Source organism: Perca flavescens, chromosome 15, assembly GCF_004354835.1.
Source record: "Perca flavescens isolate YP-PL-M2 chromosome 15, PFLA_1.0, whole genome shotgun sequence".
Lineage (NCBI taxonomy): Eukaryota > Metazoa > Chordata > Actinopteri > Perciformes > Percidae > Perca > Perca flavescens.
In genome coordinates this window covers 8928621-8953720 of record NC_041345.1, presented here as the reverse complement: position 1 = coordinate 8953720, position 25100 = coordinate 8928621, and the positions used below count along the sequence as shown (strand labels likewise).

Here is a 25100-nt window from a genome sequence, read left to right as displayed (position 1 = left end):
TGTGCAGTAGAATCATGGACAAATGGCATCTACCTAATTTGAATGAGAAACAAAACTACTGTAGAATCAAACCTGATCAATAGGCTCTGGCAAGGTTGATACTTCATACCCAGTATATCTTTTCAGGAATATCATCCAAAAGTTGTGTGACCTAACACAAAGTCATATTTGTCATATTTAATTTACACTGTATGTGTCTTAGTGTAGAAGTAGATTTAAAGTCATTTGCCAAAACAATATACAGTACAGTATGTGTAGCAATTAGTGGTAGACTAAAACTGAAAAAATACCACATTCTAATTCCACAAAAATGTCATCTACCCTTCCACTACCCCATTAAATATGACTTTTCTTCTAATAAATGTGTAAAATGTCTCGGTTTTGGGACTGTATCCTCTCTTTCTTGAGGCACAGTGACTTAGTGCCTCAGTTCAGGACAGGTTTTTGTACTACCACACATCACTGTGGCCACCACCCCAGGTACACAATGCCACATACTCATACAAAAACCTGGATATCGAGCGTGGTCAGTATTTTGTACTCTTTGTACTCAGCAGAACTATGTACTATATTTCAGTACATTTTTATCCAATAAAACTATGAAATCATGAAAAAAACATTCAACTTTTGCTTTGTATTATTATTATTTATTTCTTTTAACTTAATTATTGCTGATTTTTCTTATATACTTTGTGAAAATGTACATGAACCCCTGTGTTAAGAAAAGTGTATTCCTTTTAAGCTCACAATATCCTGACACAACTCTGTGTAGGAACACATTATTGACCGTCTTTAAACGTCTTTGCTTTTCCTAAGAAGAGTTTTGTTGGACACACAGAAATGCTGTTGCTTTAACTGTGTTTCTCATATTAGTTTAACAAGCTGTTAAGAGAACAGATTCTGAAGTGCAAAAGTTCCCTGATGATGGTTTTTAAAATGTATTTATTTTTGGGGGGTTATGTTGTACACTCTAGTGAAAGGGCTTCACAATTATCATACTTATACAATTAAATAAAAACATATAAATAGACTATTGTTATTGAGCTACTTTGTGCAGTAGAATCATGGACAAATGGCATCTACCTAATTTGAATGAGAAACAAAACTACTGTAGAATCAAACCTGATCAATAGGCTCTGGCAAGGTTGATACTTCATACCCAGTATATCTTTTCAGGAATATCATCCAAAAATTGTGTGACCTAACACAAAATCATATTTGTCATATTTAATTTACACTGTATGTGTCTTAGTGTAGAAGTAGATTTAAAGTAATTTGCCAAAACAATATACAGTACAGTATGTGTAGCAATTAGTGGTAGACTAAAACTGAAAGAATACCACATTCCAATTCCACATAAGTGTCATCTACCCTTCCACTACCCCATTAAATATGACTTTTCTTCTAATAAATGTGTAAAATGTCTCGGTTTTGGGACTGTATCCTCTCTTTCTTGAGGCACAGTGACTTAGTGCCTCAGTTCAGGACAGGTTTTTGTACTACCACACATCACTGTGGCCACCACCCAGGTACACAATGCCACATACTCATACAAAAACCTGGATATCGAGCGTGGTCAGTATTTTGTACTCTTTGTACTCAGCAGAACTATGTACTATATTTCAGTACATTTTTATCCAGTAAAACTATGAAATCATGAAAAAAACATTCAACTTTTGCTTTGTATTATTATTATTTATTTCTTTTAACTTAATTATTGCTGATTTTTCTTATATACTTTGTGAAAATGTACATGAACCCCTGTGTTAAGAAAAGTGTATTCCTTTTAAGCTCACAATATCCTGACACAACTCTGTGTAGGAACACATTATTGACCGTCTTTAAACGTCTTTGCTTTTCCTAAGAAGAGTTTTGTTGGACACACAGAAATGCTGTTGCTTTAACTGTGTTTCTCATATTAGTTTAACAAGCTGTTAAGAGAACAGATTCTGAAGTGCAAAAGTTCCCTGATGATGGTTTTTAAAATGTATTTATTTTTGGGTAGTTATGTTGTACACTCTAGTGAAAGGGCTTCACAATTATCATACTTATACAATTAAATAAACACATATAAATAGACTATTGTTATTGAGCTACTTTGTGCAGTAGAATCATGGACAAATGACATCTACCTAATTTGAATGAGAAACAAAACTACTGTAGAATCAAACCTGATCAATAGGCTCTGGCAAGGTTGATACTTCATACCCAGTATATCTTTTCAGGAATATCATCCAAAAGTTGTATGACCTAACACAAAGTCATATTTGTCATATTTAATTTACACTGTATGTGTCTTAGTGTAGAAGTAGATTTAAAGTAATTTGCCAAAACAATATACAGTACAGTATGTGTAGCAATTAGTGGTAGACTAAAACTGAAAAAAATACCACATTCCAATTCCACATTTATGTAATCTACCCTTCCACTACCCCATTAAATATGACTTTTCTTCTAATAAATGTGTAAAATGTCTCGGTTTTGGGACTGTATCCTCTCTTTCTTGAGGCACAGTGACTTAGTGCCTCAGTTCAGGACAGGTTTTTGTACTACCACACATTACTATGGCCACCACCCAGGTACACAATGCCACATACTCATGCAAAAACCTTTGCCTGATATTGAGCGTGGTCAGTATTTTGTACTCTTTGTACTCAACAGAACTATTTACTATATTTCAGTAATTTGTTTTCCAGTAAAACTATGAAATCATGAAAAAAACATTCCACTTTTGCTTTGTATTATTTATTATTATTTTTCTTTTAACATAATTATTGCTGATTTTTCTTATACTTTGTGAAAATGTACATGAACCCCTGTGTTAAGGAAAGTGTATTCCTTTTAAGCTCACGATATCCTGACACAACTCTGTGTAGGAACACATTATTGACCGTCTTTAAACATCTTTCCTTTTCCTAAGAAGAGCATACAGGCAGCAGAAAACAGTCTCACCTTCTGATTTGTGTTCTGTATCAGCATCATTTCTTTCTCAGTGGAAGGAGGTTTTTGTCATAGGATGTATCGCTGTGGTAGCCGCTATATTCTACACTGTGATATAACTCCATACAAAAACTCCACCCTGCACACTGGCTATCACAACACACCTATTATGTTACTTTAAGTAGCCTAATGTAAATATCTAATCATGTGTGTGTGTGTGTGTGTGTGTATGTGTGTGTGTGTGTGTGTGTGTGTAATTTGAATAAACCAAACTATTCCAGTGTATATTTTCAGGCATTTCATCCAAAGTTTGGGTGACCTATAATGTTAAAGCGTTCTCATAGTTTTGTTTCTGTGTCTTAGAAGTAGATTTAAAGTCACGGGCCAAACAATATATGGGTAGCAATAGTAGTTATTTTAACAATTTAATTATTTAATTTAACTTATTGGATTTTAAATGTATGACCATTATTTGACATTTAAAGCCTACCTTTTTACCCTTTGAAACCTTATCATTTCTGTTTTGTTTTATTTTACTTAACTAAATGAAAGTGAATATTTACATGATCCTCTGTGTTAAGGAAACTCTATCACCTTTAAGCTCATGTTGTCCTGACACAGGGCAGGTTTTTGTATTGCCATATATCACTGTGGCCAGCTCCCCAATACACAGTGGAACATACTCATACAAAAACCTTTGCTGATATCAACAAGTCCTCCAATCCAGGCCACGATGTAGGTCGCTTATTGCTTCCACGACCCACAGGAGCGTTTTCCGCCTTCATATTTAAACCAGACAAAATATTGGTTGCGTTTCACAAACGTTAATGTTGTGAAACATTCACAGTTTGGTTAGGTTTAGGCACAACAACTACTTGGGTTATGTTTAGGCAACAAAACTACTTAGTTAAGTTTAGAAAAAAGATTGTGGTTTTGGTTAAAGTTTAACGTTACTTGACTTCCAGTTACGCATGTGATGCAAATTGTGAAAAAAAATAAAATAAAAATCGCTGTTTACTTTTATTTTCAAACAGGACATGAACCCCGGTCTCCAGGTTGAAAGTCTTGTGTTTGTTTTGGGAGCGGTGTGGATGGCACGCATGCTCGCCGCAAACCGTCTAGCTTGTGAATACTGAATGTGGTCAGAGTGGCTCCAAGAATGGACTTCTTCTCTTCTGTAGACCATAATTGCAATGCAGTCTGCAGTCCGTGTTGTTACAAATTCTTGGAGGTGCACTTCTTGCCAATCAGACTCTCTGGGAATAGTCGCCCAGGCAGCAGCTGCGGAAAATTGGTATCCACATCACCGGCTGGACCGCACTGACCGCATGAAGCATGAAACACGTTTTATACTTTGTCACCTTACTTTCTGCTTTGTCCCCTTCATAAGTACTATGGCCCCTAGAAGGTGCTGAACGAACGATTTTGGTGTTTTTCGGGGAGAACAGTCTCGCCAGTATGGTGCGTGGTCAGTATTTTGTAATAAAATAACAAAGAATTGCCAACACAGATGTCTTCTTACTTGATGGTTTTATTTTTGCTATTTTATACTGTTGTGTCCTGCCTTGGTTGCACCAGATTGTTGTGGTCTGCAGAGAATGCAATACCTTTTTTTTTTTTCTTTTTTCTTTTTAAAAATGTTCTCTTTTGATCCATTTCATTTTCAAGTTTGCCCTTTAAAACCAAATTATTGCTGGCTTATCTATTTTACTTTTTGAATATTTACATCATCCTCTGTGTGCTAAGGAAACTGTATCACTTTTAAGCTCATGTGGCCTTACACAACCCTTTGTGTAGAATACACTAAGAAGAGTTTTGTTGGACTCATACAGGCAGCAGAAAGCAGTCTCTGCTACCTTGTTTTCTGTATCATCATACACAGCATTTTGTTCTCAGTGGAAGGAGGTTTTTGTCATAGGATTTATCACTGTGGTTGCTATATTGCACTGTGTTATAAACCCATACAAAAACTCCACCCTGCACACTGGCTCTCGTGACTCGTGACAAATGCTGTTACTTTATTGTTTTTCATATTAGTTTAACAAGTAATGTTAAGGTTTGAATAACGTTGAAGGAAACAGCAGTGTGGAAGTTCCCTGATGATGTTCTTTTAAGATTATTTTTTTGGGCTTTTTCCACCTTTAATGGACAGGACAGGTCAGAAAGGGGAGAGAGAGGGGGAAGACATGCAGGAAATCGTCACAGGTCTGAGTCGAACCCTGGACCTCTGCGTCGAGGCATAATCCTCTAAATATATGTGCGCCTGCTCTACCAATTGATCCAACCCGGCCACCTGATGATGTTTTTTTTTTTATTATCTAATTTTCTTTATTTGATCTCGTTGTATACTCCCCTAAAAAGGGCTTCACAATTATAAAATGATAACACAATAAAAAAACACATATATTGTCTTTGCTGATACAACGTGTAAAACTTAAAAACAACATTGAATTCCACCTAAAAGCAATTTAGCCTTGCATTATCCTATTTAATATCACTTTTCTTCAGAGTTTAATGATATTAGGACGTTTTTTTATCTGTTATTTTTCTTGAGGCACAGTGACTTTGTGAGAAAGTTCAGCAGGTTTTTGTATTGCCACATATCACTGTGGCTGCCACTCCATACACAGTGTCACACACTCATACAAAAACCTCTGCCTGATATAGTGCACTAACTATTGGTGCAGTTAGTTTATTTTCTAAGAAAAGTCTATCACTTTTAAGACCTCATGCACAACCGTTTGTGTGAGCTCGCATTATTGACAATCTTTATACATCTTTGCCTTTCAAAAGAAAGTTTTTTTGGACACATATCTCACCTACTTGTTTTCTGTATCAGCGCCACATTTCCTTCTCATTGGAAGGAGGTTTTTGTCACATGACATATCACTGTGGTTGTAATAGTGCACTGTGTTATAACTCCATACAAAAACTCCACCCAATACACTGGCTGTCACAACACACAAATGCTTTGACCTTAAACTAACAGTTTCTCATTTTTAATTTGTTAATGTTAACATTAAAACGTGAAATGAATCAGCAGTGCTGTCCTGATCATTGTTGACGATTTGTTTTTCTTTATTTAGAATAGGTACTTTTGTATATATTCCCAAAAGGACTTCACTATTATAAAAAACAATAAAACAAATACATATACATAGTTATTTGTATACATTATGCAGTAAAACTGTAACAATGGACAAATTACATCCACTCAAAGTGAATGAGAAATGAAAGTACTGTAACACGGAAAATAGCGTCTGACAAGATGAATGAATGAATGAAATCTTTATTTCGACGACAATTAAAAGATATATATATATATATATATATATAAATATATATATATATATATATATATATATATATATATATATATATATATATATATAAAAAATGTAAACAAATAAAACAAATAAAATGTATAAAAAAACAAAAACAAATAACAAAACAAATAAAATGTCAACTCTCACACGAGGATTCATATTTACCAAAGGCTGGAAAGGGACAAATAAAGTAAAGTACTGTATCACTGATATAAAAACACTACCCAGTCAATTATTAAGTCTTTAAAGTACTGCATATGCAGAAAGTTAGTTTACCTGGGCTGACTGTATTTTAATTAAGCCACAAGGATTGTACTGAGTGTGTACATACACCATTTAATTACAGTATATACCAACTTTAGCCTCTGTTGAGAGGTTTTTGTAACTGTGTGAATCACTGTGGCCACCCCCGTAATATGCACAGTGAAATACTTCAATGCAAAAACCTGTGCCACACTGTAGCTGTCTATCCTTCTCTGCAATACACAATAAGACAGCAATTTTTTTTAAATTAATTATTATATATTATAATAACAGAATTCGTGGGATTGTAATAACTATTGTAACTATTTGTTTTCTGTTTTTATGAATTCAGATTGTTTGATGGCAGGACTAATTCATTTTAGGAATAACTCAATAACTTTGTTATCATAGTGAATGTGTGCTTCTCTGCAGTGTCAGCGAAGACATTATTATACTGTATTCATGGTGTGTTGTTATGTGCTTTAGTAAACTATATAGCAGCCAACCTTTTACTGTATATTCATATGTTACCACAGTGTTAAATTGGCAGCGTCACAGGGTTAACAACATCCTATTGCAGGGCAATTCTATTGAATTCAATTACATTTTAAAACTGTTACATTGTACTGTATACGCTGACTCAGTTGGGTCAAGAACAGAATTCTCCGCATATAAACACAGCCAGTGAGTTTACTTACAGCTTATGATTTAGATTTCTCTTCTGAACCTTGTGAACGCAGACAAATCCACCACTAAAACCACTAAAAGGAAGCTTTTTTAAAGATAATCTCCACACTTCATCTTAAAGCATGGTAGAAAAGCATTGTTACACTGACCCCTGTGGGCTCAATGGTTCAAGTCTTTTGCACTTATTATTTTATTTTATTGAGCACATAACAAGTATAGTATACAGCCAAAACTGTATACTATACAAACAGGTAAAGTACACCAGGCGACATACAGTACAAAAAATAAAACAATAATAAAAGGAAGGAAAACAGCTCAATTTACATAAAGCATTTGAAAAGTTCAAATAGTGTGTGTGTTCTAAAACCCTTCTTATTACTGCAACAGGATATAGTAGAAATATAGTGTGTAATGTGAATGGACTGCTCTATAAAGATAGGTGTTTTATTTTGGAATTTGGACTTATGGATGCAAAATTTTGTCAAAATTAAAATCAGGTTGATTAAATAAAATTGAGAGGTGAGATGTGTGTCATAGTTAATGAAAACAAAAATTATATTTTCCCAACACAAGGAGAATTCAGGGTAAATAAGAACAGTTAAGTATCGACAGTTTACTTCAAAGTAATTTAGTATGAGGGCGTAACCAAAATAAATGTGCAAGAGTTTCTCTTTGATTCCCATAGAATGTGCAGTTTACATGTCTTTTTGAGCTTCTGTAAATAGTGGTTGGTTGGGTAAAACCTATGGAGCATTTTAAAAGAAATCTCTTTGACTTTATTAATCAGAAAAAACTTCTGCGGCAGAAGCCAGACCTTGTCCCAACATATATCTCCAAAAAAGCTGGACCAGTGTAAGTCTGTTGCACTTGTGACCACACATAGCTGTGATGAAGCATCGGTGCATGTACGCCTGTAGATGGCAGCAGAGCATTATTTTCAACCTTTAAAAGCACCTTTGCTGCAGAATGCAGCTAGAGGTCAGTCCAGGGCTTTGGTTGCTTGTCATCATCTGCTGCATTAATGTACAGCAGGTGTAATTCAAATACATGTAAAGGCGTTTAATGTAGGCCTGCAAAAACACTGGTAACCCTAACCCTAACCCTCTGAGCCCATTTCAGCAAAACTAAACACTTACAATGCTTGCATATTGTGAATTATATGAGTTTTCTGTATTTTACTATTGTATGAAAGAGGACAATGTTTCTACTGTACATTTCTGAAAATGCTGCTACTCACGGCCACATTTGAATACACTACCACAGTGGCCTTAGGGCCTTGTTGTGAAACATGAACAATCCTACTCTCGGTTTCACTGGATGTCTGAGATACTGTATGGGAGGAGAATTGCACACACAAAAAAGCCCACCCTCTTCAGTACTTGTATTTATGTTTACATAATATAAGCACATTGATACAGCATGTACAAGTGGGTTGTTTTCCCAATGACATAGTTTCCATGTCCTCACAAAGCTAGATGGCAGTGTTCACTCACTTTTCTGCCTTCTATTAACCAGCTGGCATGTGCACCAACGTGTCTTATGGCTGACATTATAAAACATTTAAGTACAAGTGATAGATTGAAATCACTTTTAAGAAATGACTTATTTTTGCTAGTGAGTCTGAAGGACATAAAGTACACAGGTTGAATTATTTTTCCTGAATTAATCAATTGCCGCACCAGAGGTGATTTAAAAAAATAAATAAAAAAGCAAGACAAATAAACAACAAATAACATCCCCTAGTAGTTCAAACTGTGCGAAGATCATTACACACCCTTTTAAAAGTAACCTTGCATATATTATGTTTTTGAATCTTTACAAAAGCACAAATGATAGTATGAACCTTAAAAGTCACTGCGGTTAAAATAGCTGATTTGAGCAGCAAAAAGGTTTAAAATAAATAACAATAGAATAGATGTTAGTGAACAAATAATTCAATTAAAGATGATACAGTAAAATGTACTTAAATGCTTAAATGTTTTTGCAATATGCAGTTCCTCTAAATGTTTCATTATGTTATTACAGCCCTTGAACGCAACAGTTTTTTTTTTTTTTTTTTTTTTTTTTTCATTAGTCTGCTGTATCTTGATTCACTTCGGTAAAGTACAACCACAACTTCAAGTGTTCAATTTTGTCTTTAGTGACCACCTGACATGTGCAACAAATCAGGAACCAGCTAATAACAAAGGGGAAAAAACGATATATTTGGCAGTCATGTACATTAGGAATGAATTGTTGACTGTTGAACTGAATTCTTCTTCTTCTTCTTCATTTTACAACTGTTTGACCTGAGGCTCAGTGCTGTGCGATACCAGTATGGGATTACTGGTATATCTTTCTTTTTTAATTTGTGTCTGTTCTTTTGTAACTGTCCTTTTAAATTGTGTTTTTTTTTTAAAAGGACCATGAGTCTAATAATAAAGGCTGTCTATCTATATCTATATTTTAGAATGAATTAAAATGAATGATGTTCAAACACTAAGAGCAGCACCAACAGATATTCATCATATTTTGGGGTTATCAGTATTAACTGATGTTATGGCACTATATTTCTTGTCCTGTCTATGCACCACCTGTCGATACCTGTCTATACTTTGTATATCACATTGCAATTTTCTGCTCTTTTTGCACTTCTGGTTGGACGCAAACTGCATTTCGTTGTCTTTGTAGGCTACTTGTACTCTGCACAATGACAATAAAGTTGAATCTAATCTAAATATCTAATTCCTCCCTAATCTACTGAGGGTAATATAAATGTCCCTGGTGAGGACGATGAGGAGATTTAGCATCACAAATCATATTTTACTTGCCATCTACAAGTTCCTGGTAGACTCTGCACCTCTTATAATATCCCAGTGAGTCAAGCAGAGGCAATGAGAGATGGTCCTCGGATAATAACTGAAATGAACTAGTAACGAGTCCACACTCGTCACACAAGACACACAAAGGCTTCCAGCTCCTTCTGCTGTGTACTGCCATGTTCTAGTTTTCCACATCAAATTTTCACTTCAGCCTCTTTGACTGTGACATGTTTACCTGACAACAGCCATTTCTTTCTGCAAGCATTTTCCACCAATCAGGACGCTACTACAGCAATGTTTCCATAATCACAGAATTTAACCATCACTCCTCAGTGAACTGCCTCCTAGTCTGAAGTCTTTTTCTAGTTAAAGAGCCAGTTATCATTATGGAGTTTCTATGTTTTTTAGGAGTTTGCTCACACTAATATATATTTTAAAAAAAAGCATTAATTCAGTGATAAAGTGAACTTTCAAACAAGAATAGGCGTTATAGGTATAAATTTATTTTATTTTCTTTATTTGAGCTTCCGGCCCCGAGTGTCTGCTTTAGAAAATTCTGGCCCTTGAAAAAATGTAGTTGATGATCCCTGTTCTAGATCAAGAAGAACACCAATATGAAACTATATGTGAAATAACAACTGTGCCAGGGACGTGCACAGGTACAGGCTATTGTTGCCCAGGCAACGGCCCGTTTGGCCTGATTGGGTAAGCTGCCCCTCTGGAGAAAGAGCCTAAATGCACTTTTCTTTTTCTTTTTTTTTGTCGGTGCTGCATCAATACGATAAGCCCAGCAATATTAACGTTTAATCAAATTAAATCATCATATCATTCAATCTTATGATAATTAATTTTGCTTTCGGCAATGCCCTCTGACCCCAGTCACGTGATATTACCGATTACACACGGAGCACCGCATATGAAAGAGAGAGACAGCCCTACTGCCTTCATGTGAGCTTTGGAAGTTAGGGAGATTATGACAAATGCCCTTGTGAATAGTACAAAAAAAATCCACCTGAGCTTCAAATAATGTGCAGCTTGGTGCAGTTGATAGAAGTCACCTTAGCTTATTTTATTATGAGATAATAAATGAATGTCCCAACTGGTTAATGTGATAAACTTAGCATTTTTTTAAATAAATGTATAGCCAAGTTGTTTTGTATGCTTAAGCATGCCTTCTCAATGAAGATGACTGAGGAAGAGCGAGAAAGAGCTTAAGGAAGCAGCTAAAAGAACTGCAACTTTGCAGAGCTGGATTAAAACTGTCAGCAGGCCAGCTGCAGGTGAAGCATTTGATAATGTCAAGCAACCATCCTACATTATTTATTTAATGTGAAGTAGGCCTGTTTCATCAAAAGCATTTTCTTTAAGTTGGAGTAGGCTAATAACTCATTAAAAACAAATGTTTCATTCAAGAATAAATCCACGGTATATTGTATATGTGCTGAGCATAGCATTGTGAATTAGTTATTATTTTATGTATGGGGCTAACCCCAATAGCTCCAATTCACAGAGCATTTGAGAAACTGGGGATGAAGCAAAAAAAAGTAATAGCTGTAGTCATGTTTTAATTGTTCTTTATATTGTTCTTTATATATATATATATATATATATATATATATATATATATATATATATATATATAATTTATGGTGCCAAATCATAACAATAGTTATCTCAACCAGAATCATTTGGTGTAGAGTTAACTGGCTGCACTAGTGTTCTGTTGTCTCAGTGTGTTTTTTAGCAGTGAAAAGTAAAGTACTGCAAACTACTTTATTCTGATTCTAATAATTCTATTTCAGATGAGGTCCTACCACAAGGCTCCAGACCAGACAGTGAGGAAGAGCATGCGGAGCTTCACTCAACATATCAGACAGCTACATAATGAGGATGGTGAGTGTTCCTATAAAAGGGCCATGTCAGTAATAAAGTGTGATAAGGAGAAAGATACATGCTGCGGACAATAATATTCATAATTTAAGGTACATAATAGAACTTATTTAAAATGATAACGTTTCTTTTGGAGACAGTTCCATCTTTGAAGTCTTTGCCTTTTTTTCAAATTTAGGGCAATACCCCCTCCAAATGTCTGTGCACGTCCCTGAACTGTGCACCATACAGCTAAACAAAATAGGTACACAAATATATTTGTACTGTATCTGGTATTTCTGTACTCTGCATGTCTTGCATTTGCTGTTATATTGTTTGATGAGCTTATTAGATTTTATAATATTATTAAATGTGTATTTGATATCTCTGCTGTATGCATGTTAGCCGCTTCACGCCTGCACACGTGCTGATATGCAAAGGTTCAAAGAAAGATGGGCCTCTTGTTTCGAGGAACTTTATTTGTAGCTCTGACGGTTTCCACAAGTTTCACTACCACAGGTGTGGTCCCAAACGGGCAGAGAGAGGGGGAAGTGACTCGCCAAAGATTATATGTTTAGAAAGTGAAAAACCTACAGAGCTTAACTGCTAACAGATGTTTCCGTTATGTTGACTTGATGCGTTATTATTTTAGATGTTCATAGATCCCTGTGTTATGACTCTTAATGAAAACAAATTCCTCAAAAGCTTTCCATGTGTATCACAAGCACATCACAATCACTCATATTCATTTTCCCTTTAATTTAATAATGTGGCTGTCCACATTTAATATTATATTTATTGAAAATTAAAGATGAAAGCAAATATGATCAACAACATTACCAAACATAAAAAGTGAAGATTTATAGTCAAACTATGAAATAGCCACATACAGAATGTCTATTTGTTATTTACGTGTCAATGAAAAATCAATGCTATACTTCAATAATACATTTTTAGGGCACTAAAAATGTAAAGTAATCAATAACTTCCTTATCATAATGAAACAACAGTACCCAATGCTGGAACATGTATTCATGCAACACGTTCTAATGAACGGGTTCATAGGATATCGTACAAAAATGAATGCACACCATGACATCCTATGAAATTAGGTGAGACGCCGGCTACAGAGCTCTGTGAGCTGTTGCTTGTACCAGTGGCTGCTGCTAGTTGAGTTTAGCCCATAGACATATATAATAGAGGACGTACCATCTGTGACGTCACCCATTACTTTATGGACTGCCGTTTTGAAGCCTCGAGTGTGGAGACACAAGCTCTTGTGTTTTTTGCTACCGGATGTGGCGATTTTTGACGAGAGGGTAAGCGGGGAAGGATGATGCGGCCAATCCAGTGTTTTTTATTGTTGTAAGGGCGCTAAGCTAAACGCTAAAGAGGGAAAGTTGCTGATTTCCAACCCTTCTGAAACGAGTCATCCAGTGGAGATTTACCAGCAGGTAAACACGGACCTCTGGGTAGGCAACTGCCGCCATCCATCTGCATGTAAGACAGTACAGAAAACTGGCAAACTTTCCCTTAAGTTACTCCCTTAAGTAGATAGAATGCAGGTTTAACACACTTCTGCATTGGCTTCATTTTTTTAGGCCTAGACGGTTTCTCCATTACTATTATATGATCTATGGTTTAGCTGACAAAAGTTTACTGGGAGCCGGCTATAGGGCACACAAGATGATGGTCCTTTAAGGGGCCGTGGCAGTTAAGTTTAGCCAACAACAAGTGAGCTTAATGTGGCATCCACAGTTAAGGCTGGGCACCAAAACCACTTGTTAGGTTTAGGAAAAAGATTGTGGTTTGGATTAAAACACTCCTGAGGAATGAACATGTGTTTCCTGGGTGAAAGTCTTTTGTTTTCCCCTGGAAGTGAACTCCTCTCCCTGACATGAAAGCACTGTGTTTTATGAGCCACCCATCCACCGGTTCCACAGCGCTCTTATACAGCAGCAGTCAATGTGGTGCATACAGCAAAACGTACGTGGAATACATTACACTGCGTTACTTTTCATGGCTGTACAAATGGTTCATGAGCCTGATTCATACACAGTAAATAATTAAGAATTGCAATTTTCTTTTTTCTTTTTACAGGTTACAGAGAAATCCATTTTCAATGATTTAACCATTATATATGATGACCATTTCTATTTGGCAAAAATAGGATAGATTATCGATTATGTACATTTTAATATTAGATAAAAAAGACAAAAAACAAGAAGACCTGTCGTCATCATGCTTTGCATCCATCTCATCCTTTATGTTCTCTTCATCTGAAAAAACAAACACACAAACAATTAAAAAATATGTATTCACTGCTCAAATACAGATAAATAGTGGTAAGGTTTGATTGATCACTTCAATCTGGAGTTTAACCCAGCCTATAATTGACACTCATGATCTCTGTGTTTTCAATACTTCAATAATAATAGATAGTTGGCCAGCAGATTTGGCTACAGTATATAAACTATTGGACTAGATTATTGGTTCTTAATAAAAAAAATTTAACAACTTTAACAGTAGCATAAAAAGGTTTATCCTCATACCAGTACATAACTATGTACTTAAACTTACTTAAAGATGGCATTTCTGTTAAATTTAATAAATCGCTAATATACTAGTATGGTTATTGCAGCATTTAGAAACACAGAAACCAACACATTTTCTGTGTTTGGTGGGGCTCTTCATTCAGCTGATGCTCATTGTGATCAGTCACACCTGAGCTCATTGGCCATGCCTATTCTCTCCAATAAACTCTAAAAGGGATGCAGTTTTTACAGTGTAATTGTGTCCATTAAAATCAACACAATAAACCTTTAATATTACAGGTTTGTTATAGTCAGAGCAATTTACCAGCAAAAAGAATCATTTGGTGTCAATTAACTTTTCAGAAATTGCCTACAATCAATTACATATTTTATTTTTATTTTTTATTCTCATTTCTTATGTCTTATTTTATTTTGCAAAATGGATGCAATCGTTTTTATTACAGGGGAATCCCATATTATACTGATAATATCCGGGCAATTTAGAGTCTTTTCTTCTCTTGCACATTATTGTTTGTGAAGATGGAAATTAGCTACCGCAACCACAGAAAAACTGTTCAAAGATGAGTAGGTTAAAAATATCCTTTCCTTTATGTGCTTGAGTTTTATTTACATGACTGGGCTTTAACTTGTAAAGTACTTGGTCAAACTGTAATGTATAAATCCTGTATTACATTCAGTCTTTAGTACAACTTAGAGGAAGCCTGCATGTTTACCTTGACCATGCTGAATATCATGCTATAGAGAAGAGAGGATATGAAGAGGATTATGAAGGAGAAGGCTGTGGACCAAAGGCTGCTGTACTCTTCCTCCTCAAAGGCATCATCTGTGCAGCTCAGAGCAAAACTCAGATTTGATTCTGGAGTCAAATCTAAGAAGAGGAAGGCATAGGCAGTTAGGTGTGTGTGTGTGTGTGTGTGTGTGTGTGTGTGTGTGTGTGTGTGTGTGTGTGTGTGTGTGTGTGTGAGAGAGAGGTTTTTAATAAGATAGCACATAAGACATTTTTCTCTCTTGAATTGTGCTCAGGAACTGAAATCAAGCATTATTCACTTTGATCACATATAAAGTGTGGATCCTAATCCAGTGGAGCAGTGTAGTATTATACAGTACTACTGTAAGATATCATTGAAAATTACTCATATATAGATTGTTTAAAATATTGAAGTCATTCATAAACGTGTAACAAAAGTGTCTCCATGCAACATTTATTTGAAAGTCAGCACACTTCTCAAGCTGTTAGACAATGTGACGTAGACAGATTGAAACACAGTATGACAAACAATAGTAAATGGACCGTTTTACAATCACAAAGACAGGTTCTCATGACAGAGAGTACACACAGAGACAGAACAACACATTAGCACAAATTGCCACATTTAAAGCTGAATTTACTATTTCTCACATTCAATGGAGTTACTCATGGCCTTAGACACATCTCTGGATATAGTAGACTCTTCGCCACTACCAGGAAATGCGTGGCAGGAGAACATGGTGAAGTTGTTCCACTTTTCTTTGGTGGTGGTGTAAATACTTGCAACTGAGTATCTTTGTTGGGTATTCACTTGGGGGAAGTTAATGCCATCAGTATAGCTGGATTGTTTATTTCCAGTATGTTCTGACCAGGTGATGTAGTAATCCTGCTGCACCGGATTGGAAACCAGACACACCAGAGTGACCTCATCGATGATGTCCTCATCTGGGAGGATGTGGACTGTTACTTTTGGCTTGCTCCCATCTGAAAGAGATACTCGGTTTAACAAGGATGTTCATATTTAGGTTTTTACATTTGCTATACATCGATAATGATGTGTGTGTGTGTGTGTAAGTTTGCGGCCTCCCCAGACTTACAGGTCACTGTTCTACTAATATGTCTCCATCAAAGACACTCAGTAACATACCTCCTTTGCGGAAAGTCAGATCTTGACTAGCTAGTGTCATATCGTCTTTCGTGGCAGAACAGCGCACGTTGTTGTTTCTCATCCACTCAGTGCGGTCAAGAGTCATTGTGCTGACTCCCGACTGTGTTGTTGGGATGTTGTTGGTCACAGGGTTTCCATTGATTTGCCAAGTGATTTTAATTTGATTTACAACATTCTGGTCCTGTCCAGTGATGATACACTTAAACTCTGCCTGGTTGTTGCTAAAGATTTCTTTGACACTTGAGACTTGCTTCAGTTCCACTTTTGGTGGCACTAGGGGCTTTATGGTTGGGGAAGTAGGAGCTGAAGGAGCTGAAATAAACATACCCATTTTAAAGCATTAGTGTGTAATTATTCATTTTAGAATTTTGAATGTAAAATACATGAGAAACCAACCCGGTCTCACTCAAAAGCGTACAAATAACACGGGTTTACAAACGTGCAATGTGTACGCCAAAGTTAAATTCTTCGTGCATTATATACGCGGAGCGCTCCAATTGAAGTAAGGGAGACCGGTGCGTTTTATATGCACGCGGCTCATGTCGCCACGTTCTGTGTTATCGCGGGAACAGTGTCACACAAAAAAAACCAAAATGGTTGGGTTTAGGAAAGGAATGCAGGGAAAGGCTTTAGTAACACAAGAAAGTCACAAAAACACACTAATAAACGGTTGGGTTTAGGGAAGAAACATTGGGGAAGGCTTAACAAAAAAAAACACAAGAAAGTCACAAAAACACAGCACATAACCAAAAAAAATAAACGACTTAACAAAAAGGCTGAAAATCACCACACGCGGGACGCAAACCCCGATCTCCCAAGTGAAAGTCCTGTGTTAAACCCGTGTTATTTGTACGCTTTTGAGTGAGAGTGGGCTGTGAGAAACAGACATTATTATTGAACATTTTCGTAAAAAAACAAGATTAATAAGATGATGCAGGTGGACCCACATAAGAGTCATGATAAGTATAAAAAAAAAATCACATACCTTTTAATAGTTGCACGGTTTTGGGGCCTCCAGGGTGAGTCACAGAACAACTATAAGGACCCCTTGAATCCCATTCAGATTTTGGTATCTTGAGCGAACTGACTCCGGTATATTTGTTGTTTTTCTCAGCTGGAGGATATTGTACATCTGCAGTCAGTGTGGTCCCACTGGCATCGGTCCACAGGAAAGTAAGACTCTTTGGGTAGAAGTCTTGTGCAAGACAGCCAACAGTGACTAGATTTGCAGCCCCAGGATTGCACTGAACCAAAGGGAACAGAGTCGGGGATGTTGTAGCCGTTGTAGTTTCTGTGAAACAGTTGAGTCAAAACATGTAAATACCAATAAAGGTCAATTAAAGAACACAGATGATCAATAGCTTGTCTAACGGTTCATTTTAAATATATTGCACAACATTGCATGATGAAGCTGAGGACAATAACATCTGCCTAAAAAAATTATTTCAATGATTAAATGTTTTAATAAATAATGTCCTAGTGATTTTTTCTTTTTTCTGTTCAGCACACAGACAAACAGGCTGGATCGGAGCTTATACAATGGCACTAATGTTTAATACCGCACTGTTTTGTGAAATGTAATGTATCAATTTAAAGCATTTTTGCCATGGCTGGTATACTCTTTGGGTGGAAGCTGTGTGCAACACAACCAACAGTTGATTGTTTTGCACAGAACCAAAGGGAACCGTTTTAAAATCTTTCAAATAGGAGATTTTTTTATTTTAAAATCCTATGAATACAAATGTGCATACATTAACACAGATAATCAATTGTTAATCTAAAAGCCAATGATTGGTTAAATTGTTAAACCACATAATTGAAATATAGAGACCCAAAGTTAAATCAATAAATATTAAATAAATAATGATACAAATAACTTTAACTGGTGATATAACCATGAAATTGTAAACTAACTCAATACATTTTTAAAAATCAGGTCTAAAATTAAAAAATGCTTTTTGTTATCGTTATAACTACCACCTGCGGCTACAAAATCAGCATTATTGTGAATATTAAAATGCCGCTCATTGTTGGAGAATTTGAGCATTTCCCAAACTGGAACCTAAATTGTTCTTTACCATTGTGTCTGGTTTATCTTAATGTTTATCTTTATATCTTTATATTAAATAGTAACTGATGAAGGAATAAATAATGATTAAATAATAATGTTATCACAATGCACACTACCAACTATGACTGTGTTTGCACAAGAAAGATAAAGACAATTCTATCTTCTTTTTTTCAAAAGCAAAACGATCTGTTATGACAGACGAGCTGAGTGGGTTAATACAACATATAAAATAAAAACCACTAAACGTTTTTGGAATCAAGACTTTTAAATAGTAAAATTATGAACATAAAATATGATTTTTGATGAGCATTATTTGCTCCTTTTGGTTTAACGCTAAATCTGAAAACCTAGAAAAGTTGTCTGGAAGAATTAAAAATCACTCGATGAAAAAGAATTCCTCTAAAACTAAAAGAGATTACTAACATTTGAACCTACAATGCAAATGATGCATACAGTCTTTTAAAAGTCAGTTGTCGCTTTGGTGTTTCAAATGAAACTATAAATAGATACTACATACTATGTAATAGTATGTACTTAAATACATATTTGTTCAGTTGTTTAATTGAAACACATACTGACCCAGTAATTAAATGCACAAATATTTTCGCCTATGTTCAGATTTACGGTGACTCTTTCTATAAGAAATTCAGGTACGGTATGGTGATTAATATCCACGGTATTACAACATGTATTGAATAGTAATGTGAATAAAAAGATGCAAACATTCATCAACACCAATTACAATCCAGCTGAATCAATTACAAGATTAACTCAAACCACCATCTGCATTAAGAGGAAGTTTTTCAAATGCTTTCTAAGAAACAGCTGCGTTAAAAACATCTGTCTGCTCTGTTTTCTAGTGTGTCCAACATCAAAATAAACCTAAACATAGGACTATAAGTAAAACTTCTCTAGCACCAATAATCACATTAAAATGTTAAAAAATAATCTTCTGACTAATAAGATATTGATTAAAATGTGACTTACCTGTTACTGTGACTTCAGTCCCGCTGCCCCAGTAGTCAAAAGCATCACAGTGCTGCATCTCCACTCATTGCTGGATCAAAAACCTGACATACCAAAAATAATGTGTGAAAACCTCATAACGTGACTAAAGAACACATACATTGTGATCAGCATTATCCCCTGATATCATCCTGGGAGCATGTGTTTTGTGCTGATTCTTAATCAGCTCTTAAAGTTAAGATTTACTGCAAGATGACAATTATGTCTGTGCACCAACTCTGACTTTAAACTACTAATTTACTAACTTTTAATCATGAATCTGCTCATTAAAAATGATAAACACAATAGTTACCTCATATTTCAGTAGGAAATATTCAGTCCTCAGCTTTTTTTTTCATTACAAGAATGGGAGAGCGTTAGTTTATTGCTCTTAGGTTTTTGTATGGATCTATATCTCAGTGCCCCAACCACCCCCCACCCATCACTGTGATAAACACTAATACAAAAACCAAACACTGTTTCCTGCTCTGGAGGGAAGGGGGCCTGTATTATCAGCAGTGGGTAAAATATTCTAATCATCATAACTATACTTAAGGTTTTGCATTAAACATATTTTTTTTCAGTTTATCAAAGTTTTAAATTCAATTTTGTTTAGTTTTATTTATCATTGATATACCATGACATGACTTATGTATGTATTTGAATATGAAAAACTGTATTTTTTTAACATAAAAAAAAACATTTAATATATTGATGGAACACCATGCCAATAAAGGTTGGCCAACATCCTTTTATTCAGTCCACAATACAAATTTTTTATCCAAAAACTGTTCATGAAAATGTGTTGAACTGTGGCACTGAATAATCTATAATAGTAAAAAAAACTATATTGGTTACAAATATATAATAATTATTATTATTTATTTTTTTTCAAATATTTATTAAAATGTTTTGTAAGATATTTGAGAAATATGGGGAGAGAACGGTTTTTGCGCACCCCCTAGTTAAACGTTTTTTGAAAGGGGCCCGACGGCAGAAACCTGCCGTGCGTTCTCTCACGCCCCAATGGGATCTGACCCTGGTACTCCGAGCTCTGGGGAAGCCCCCTTTTGAGCCCCTGGCACAAGCCCCTCTAAGGTTGCTGTCTCTAAAAACGGCGCTCCTCCTTGCACTGACATCAGCCAAGCGAGTGAGCGACTTATGTGCGCTGTCAGTCTCGCCGTCCTGTCTCTCAATCAGAGGGGACGGGAGCGCAGCCACCCTACAGCCCAACCCTTCCTTCACACCGAAAAGTTTAACAAATTCCTTTCGGTCGAGAGTTTTTTTTCCTTCCAGGGTTTTTTCCCCCCGCCTCATAACAACGACGCGGAGGAGGCCTCTCACAGATTGTGCCCGGTGCGTGCGTTATCACAGTATGTTTTACGCACGGCGGACATAAGGCGGACACAGCAGCTGTTTGTTAACTACAGGGAACACTCCCAAGGGGCGGCCCTGTCGAAACAACGCCTGTCCCACTGGCTGTGCGAGGCTATCACCCAGGCCTATAACGCATTCGGGCACATTCTACACGGGCTCTGTCTACATCGACAGCCCTGTTCAGAGGCATGTCAGTGGCCGAAATCTGTGCTGCGGCCTCTTGGGCATCTCCATGCCCTTTCATCCGCTTCTATTTGCGGGATGTGTCTGAGCCCTCCCTGACTCACTCGGTCCTCCCTTCTCACAACGACGAATGAGGCCCCGTCGTATACATAATTGTATATATTATATGTTTTTGTCACTATTATACAATCACGACATGTGCCGCTTTATGTTTTCTTCTGCCCCCTCCCCTCCCCCCTACTCTGGGTGTCTGGGAGGAACTTGGGCGCCCCATAATTATCAATCATGTATTTCCCTCATCAATCATGCACGCCTGCATTCTCGGCTTGGGCTTTCAGCCAGCTAACAGGTCGTTGCCATGGCGGCACATAAAGTGACAGTAAGGGAAAACAGTTAAGTCTATGTTCCACTTGTGGGATCTGTCGCAGGTGGCATTGACTACATCAGCTTCGCCCTAACCCATAGCGTGGCTTAGAGGGCGAAGCCTATACGAAATAGAACGATAGTTACGTTATGGTAACTCCAGATTCTATGAGTATAGGCGTAGCCCTCTAAGATTCGGGCCACCTGCTCCTATTGCATTAGCTGAAGAAAAAGCTGATGTTGAGAGCAGAGCAACGGGTCCGCCCTGTTTTTATACAGTAATTGCGGACGTAGCTGAAGCCCGTGCGGCACGCAAGGGCGGGAAAGAAAATCTTCACGACTGCGCATGCGCGTGGCTTAGAGGGCTACGCCTATACTCATAGAATCTGAAGTTACCATAACGTAACTATCGTTATCTGATATTCCTGCATATGTAAAGGTCAGTTTGTGGGATTCTTCAGGGCGCTTTACCACTGGTTCAGACTCAGTCAGAATGCACACCTGCAAACACCTGGAGAGAAAAGCAGTTTGATCAGAACAGAGCCAAACAACATACCAAGATATATATATATTTTTACAACTAAATTAGCGTCAAAAGAAAGGTGGTACAAGTCTTCACCTGCCCAGCAGATAGTTAATAGCAGCAGTCCTGTCCTATAGTCCATCATGTTAAACTGTGTGTCCACTGTTCTCTGTCCTCCTCTCTGCACTCAGATAAGTAGAGGTGGAAGATATCTGAGTTTTGCATCGATTCCTCCTCACAGGGAGGAAACATCTGGACTGGACTTAATCTAACATCTTCTTTGGTGAAACTAGAATGAATGTGTACTGAACAGGAAGTGTCCATATTAGTTTGCACATTTTTAACTGCTGTTTAACAATGAGTAACTTGGGTATCAACATTACCACAACAATAATTTAAGGACAATGTCATCTGATTGATTATATTTAAACGATAAGCTACAATCAGTGGATCAGTGGTGCCCAGCACACCTGGATGTGGCATTGTGATGGTTTACGGTCACTTTGTGGCAGAAAAGTTGGTAACAGATCATCATTAGGAGGAGAACATCAAATATAACATGTATTGCTTTTCTTCCCTGTCTTTGTTCCTGTATATGGACGTCACTGGGATACGTGTTAAAGCCAGTCCTTGTCTGCCCTCTAGAGTTTTAAAACAGGAATGGTAGCTACTTTTAAACATTAGAGAACGATAACTCACTTGTGACACCCAATAAGATTTGTTTGTTATTGAAGCCCTGTGGAAATCAGTTGCCATTTTTTGGTTTCTAATAAACTTTCATGATTCTGCCCCGGTGTTAAATTCTGAAGCATCACAAGGTGTGAACATATACTTTCAACTTGTAAAGGTTAACCGTCAAAGATTAAGAATTTCAGACATTTGTGCTCTATAAGTCCATTAAGTTCTGTAGGATTTTGTATATTCATCTGCAGATATAACTTCTTTCATAATAGGAAGAGTTTTTGCTAAGATCTATGAACAGACAAAAACAATCTTTCAAGTCAGAGTTATTTTAAAACTGAAAGAGACTAAATGGCAACAAGGTTTTGGTTTGTTGATGTTTCCTTTTAATGGCTGTAAAATGTGTGAATTCCAGGATTTGGTGTAAAATTGGTTATGTCATTCTGTCTTTTTCATGAAAAAACTTGTGTACAATCTGAACATCATGTGAAAGTTTTTTATTTTTAAATGCTACCAAAATGGTGATTCTTGCATGATCTTCATGCATGTGTAGCAGGTGCAGATTGATGACAGAAGGATGAATCTGGTTCCACATATTTTAATTTAAAAAAACTAATTTTCTGTAATTAACAGAAGAAAGACTGTAAGTTGCACAGTAGTTTCCACAAACCTAATTTTGCAAAACTAAATACAATAATAAAACCAAAATATCCCTCAGCACATTCTCATTTGAACACAAAATACACTGCATCATTACAGCTGCCCCAGCTACATACTATACAGTGATTCTAAACACATCAATTTAACAGATTATATTCAGATATCCATTTGAAACATCTGGCATTGAATAACAAAAAGGAACCTAATCATAACTGCTCACACACCACGTTAGCCTAATGGCAGTTACATACCAACCAGACGGCCAACCGTCGGCAGAAAACTGATCAGTCTCCCGGAGTTGGTCCAAAAAGTGCCACAGAACACGCCAAAGAGAAGAGACGTAATACGTCTCCATAACAGCAGGCGGCGCTAATCTGTACTGTTGCCCAAAAAAATTAAAACCGGCAGCTGATTGGACGAACGCGTCACATGGGTTTGTTTTCTCCGGAAATTCAAAGCCAGACTGTCATGGCGGCTTGTTCAGAATACGATCTCATATTGTACTAAAATAGTTCACTGAAACATGTTTCTGAAAAGATTTTAAGCGAGAAATAGGCCGTGCAGTTGCTGGATCGGTCTTCATTTCAGATCAACAAAGGTCAGTTTAAAAGATTTTCATCAGATTTTGAGAGACTCTAGTCACCTCATTCTGCTCGCCATTTCCGGGTGAGTCCCGACTGCCCTGCCTCCGACCGAAAATGTCAGGTGGGCCAAAATGAACGCCGACAGCCCCCCAGACTGACGACGGCACGGGACACACCGAACAGACTCGAGTCGCCGACCTCGCCAGACTGTCCGATGGACGATTATCGGTTTAGTGTGTCAGCGCCCTAACAGATATAGACGGACTTAACCAGCTAGCTAACAGTAGTGCTAGCGTGTGTGATGCTAACGTTTTAAACTACTACAACACACGTCAAGAAGGCTATTCGCTGAGTTACTAAAATATTATCATGATTTGATTCATACTGTTATTTACCTGTAGTTAACAGAGGAAAGACAATATAAGTTGCACTGTAGTTTCCACAAGCCTAATGGCTTTAACAGACGCTTTTGCAAAACTAAGTCAAACTCACGTTAGTTCTGCCCCTAGAGTTCACTCTGCCATTTACTGGTCAATGTCGCCGCCTAGTGGCGAGGAGTGCAACACCGCTAGACCGTCTTTCTTGCTGTAACTACATGCCTCTTAAAGTGCCCATATTATGAAAAAAACACTTTTTCTGGGATTTGGGGTGTTCTTTTGTGTCTCTGGTGCTTCCACACACATACAAACTTTGAAAAAAAAATCCATCCATGCTGTTTTGAGTGAGATACGGTTTCTGAATGTGTCCTGCCTTCAGTCTCCTAGTGAGCTGTTCAAAATCGGCTCGGACTGTGACGTCACAGTCCGAAATGAGCTGGCTAACCGCAACCGTTAGCTCGTAGCGTTAGCATGCTAATGCTAACGCTAGCATGCTACGTCATTCTTGATAGCAAAGCACTGCTACAACACACACAAGTTCACCATAATCTACAAAAGAACTACTTACATGTGCGCCCTCATTTAGAAGTCTCCCAGCTAATCCTGCCTTGTAACTGACCAAAGTTGGAGAAACAGGCTTTCTTTTACTGTCTCTAGAGTTAGCTAGCTGACATGTTCTACATCTGAGCTACTGAGCATGTGCGAGTGCAATCAAAGATAGTACAGAAGAAGAAGAAGAAAAGAGGTCTCACTCTGTAGCTAAAACAGAAACCAGGTGAAAAGAGGATCTGCAGCAGTGAGAGAGAGCTGTGCAGTACAACAAAAATATGGTGTTTTTTGAAAATGAAACCATGTAAACCTATTCTGGTACAACCTTAAAATACAGTTATGAACCTGAAAATGAGCATAATATGGGCGCTTTAAAATAACGAAAATAAT

At 36.9% G+C, this 25100-nt stretch overlaps 2 gene segments (V, D, J or C); both read right to left on the bottom strand.

The window, feature by feature from the left end:
• LOC114569119 (immunoglobulin gamma-1 heavy chain-like) overlaps window positions 1-25100 on the bottom strand; it is an 81877-nt gene that overhangs the window by 14994 nt on the left and 41783 nt on the right.
• LOC114569120 (Ig mu chain C region membrane-bound form-like) lies at window positions 12762-22078 on the bottom strand. The segment is given in 8 exon segments: window positions 12762-14145; window positions 15135-15289; window positions 15821-16153; window positions 16317-16649; window positions 17323-17628; window positions 19396-19478; window positions 21808-21847; window positions 21956-22078. Coding segments are annotated over 6 exon segments (1200 nt in total).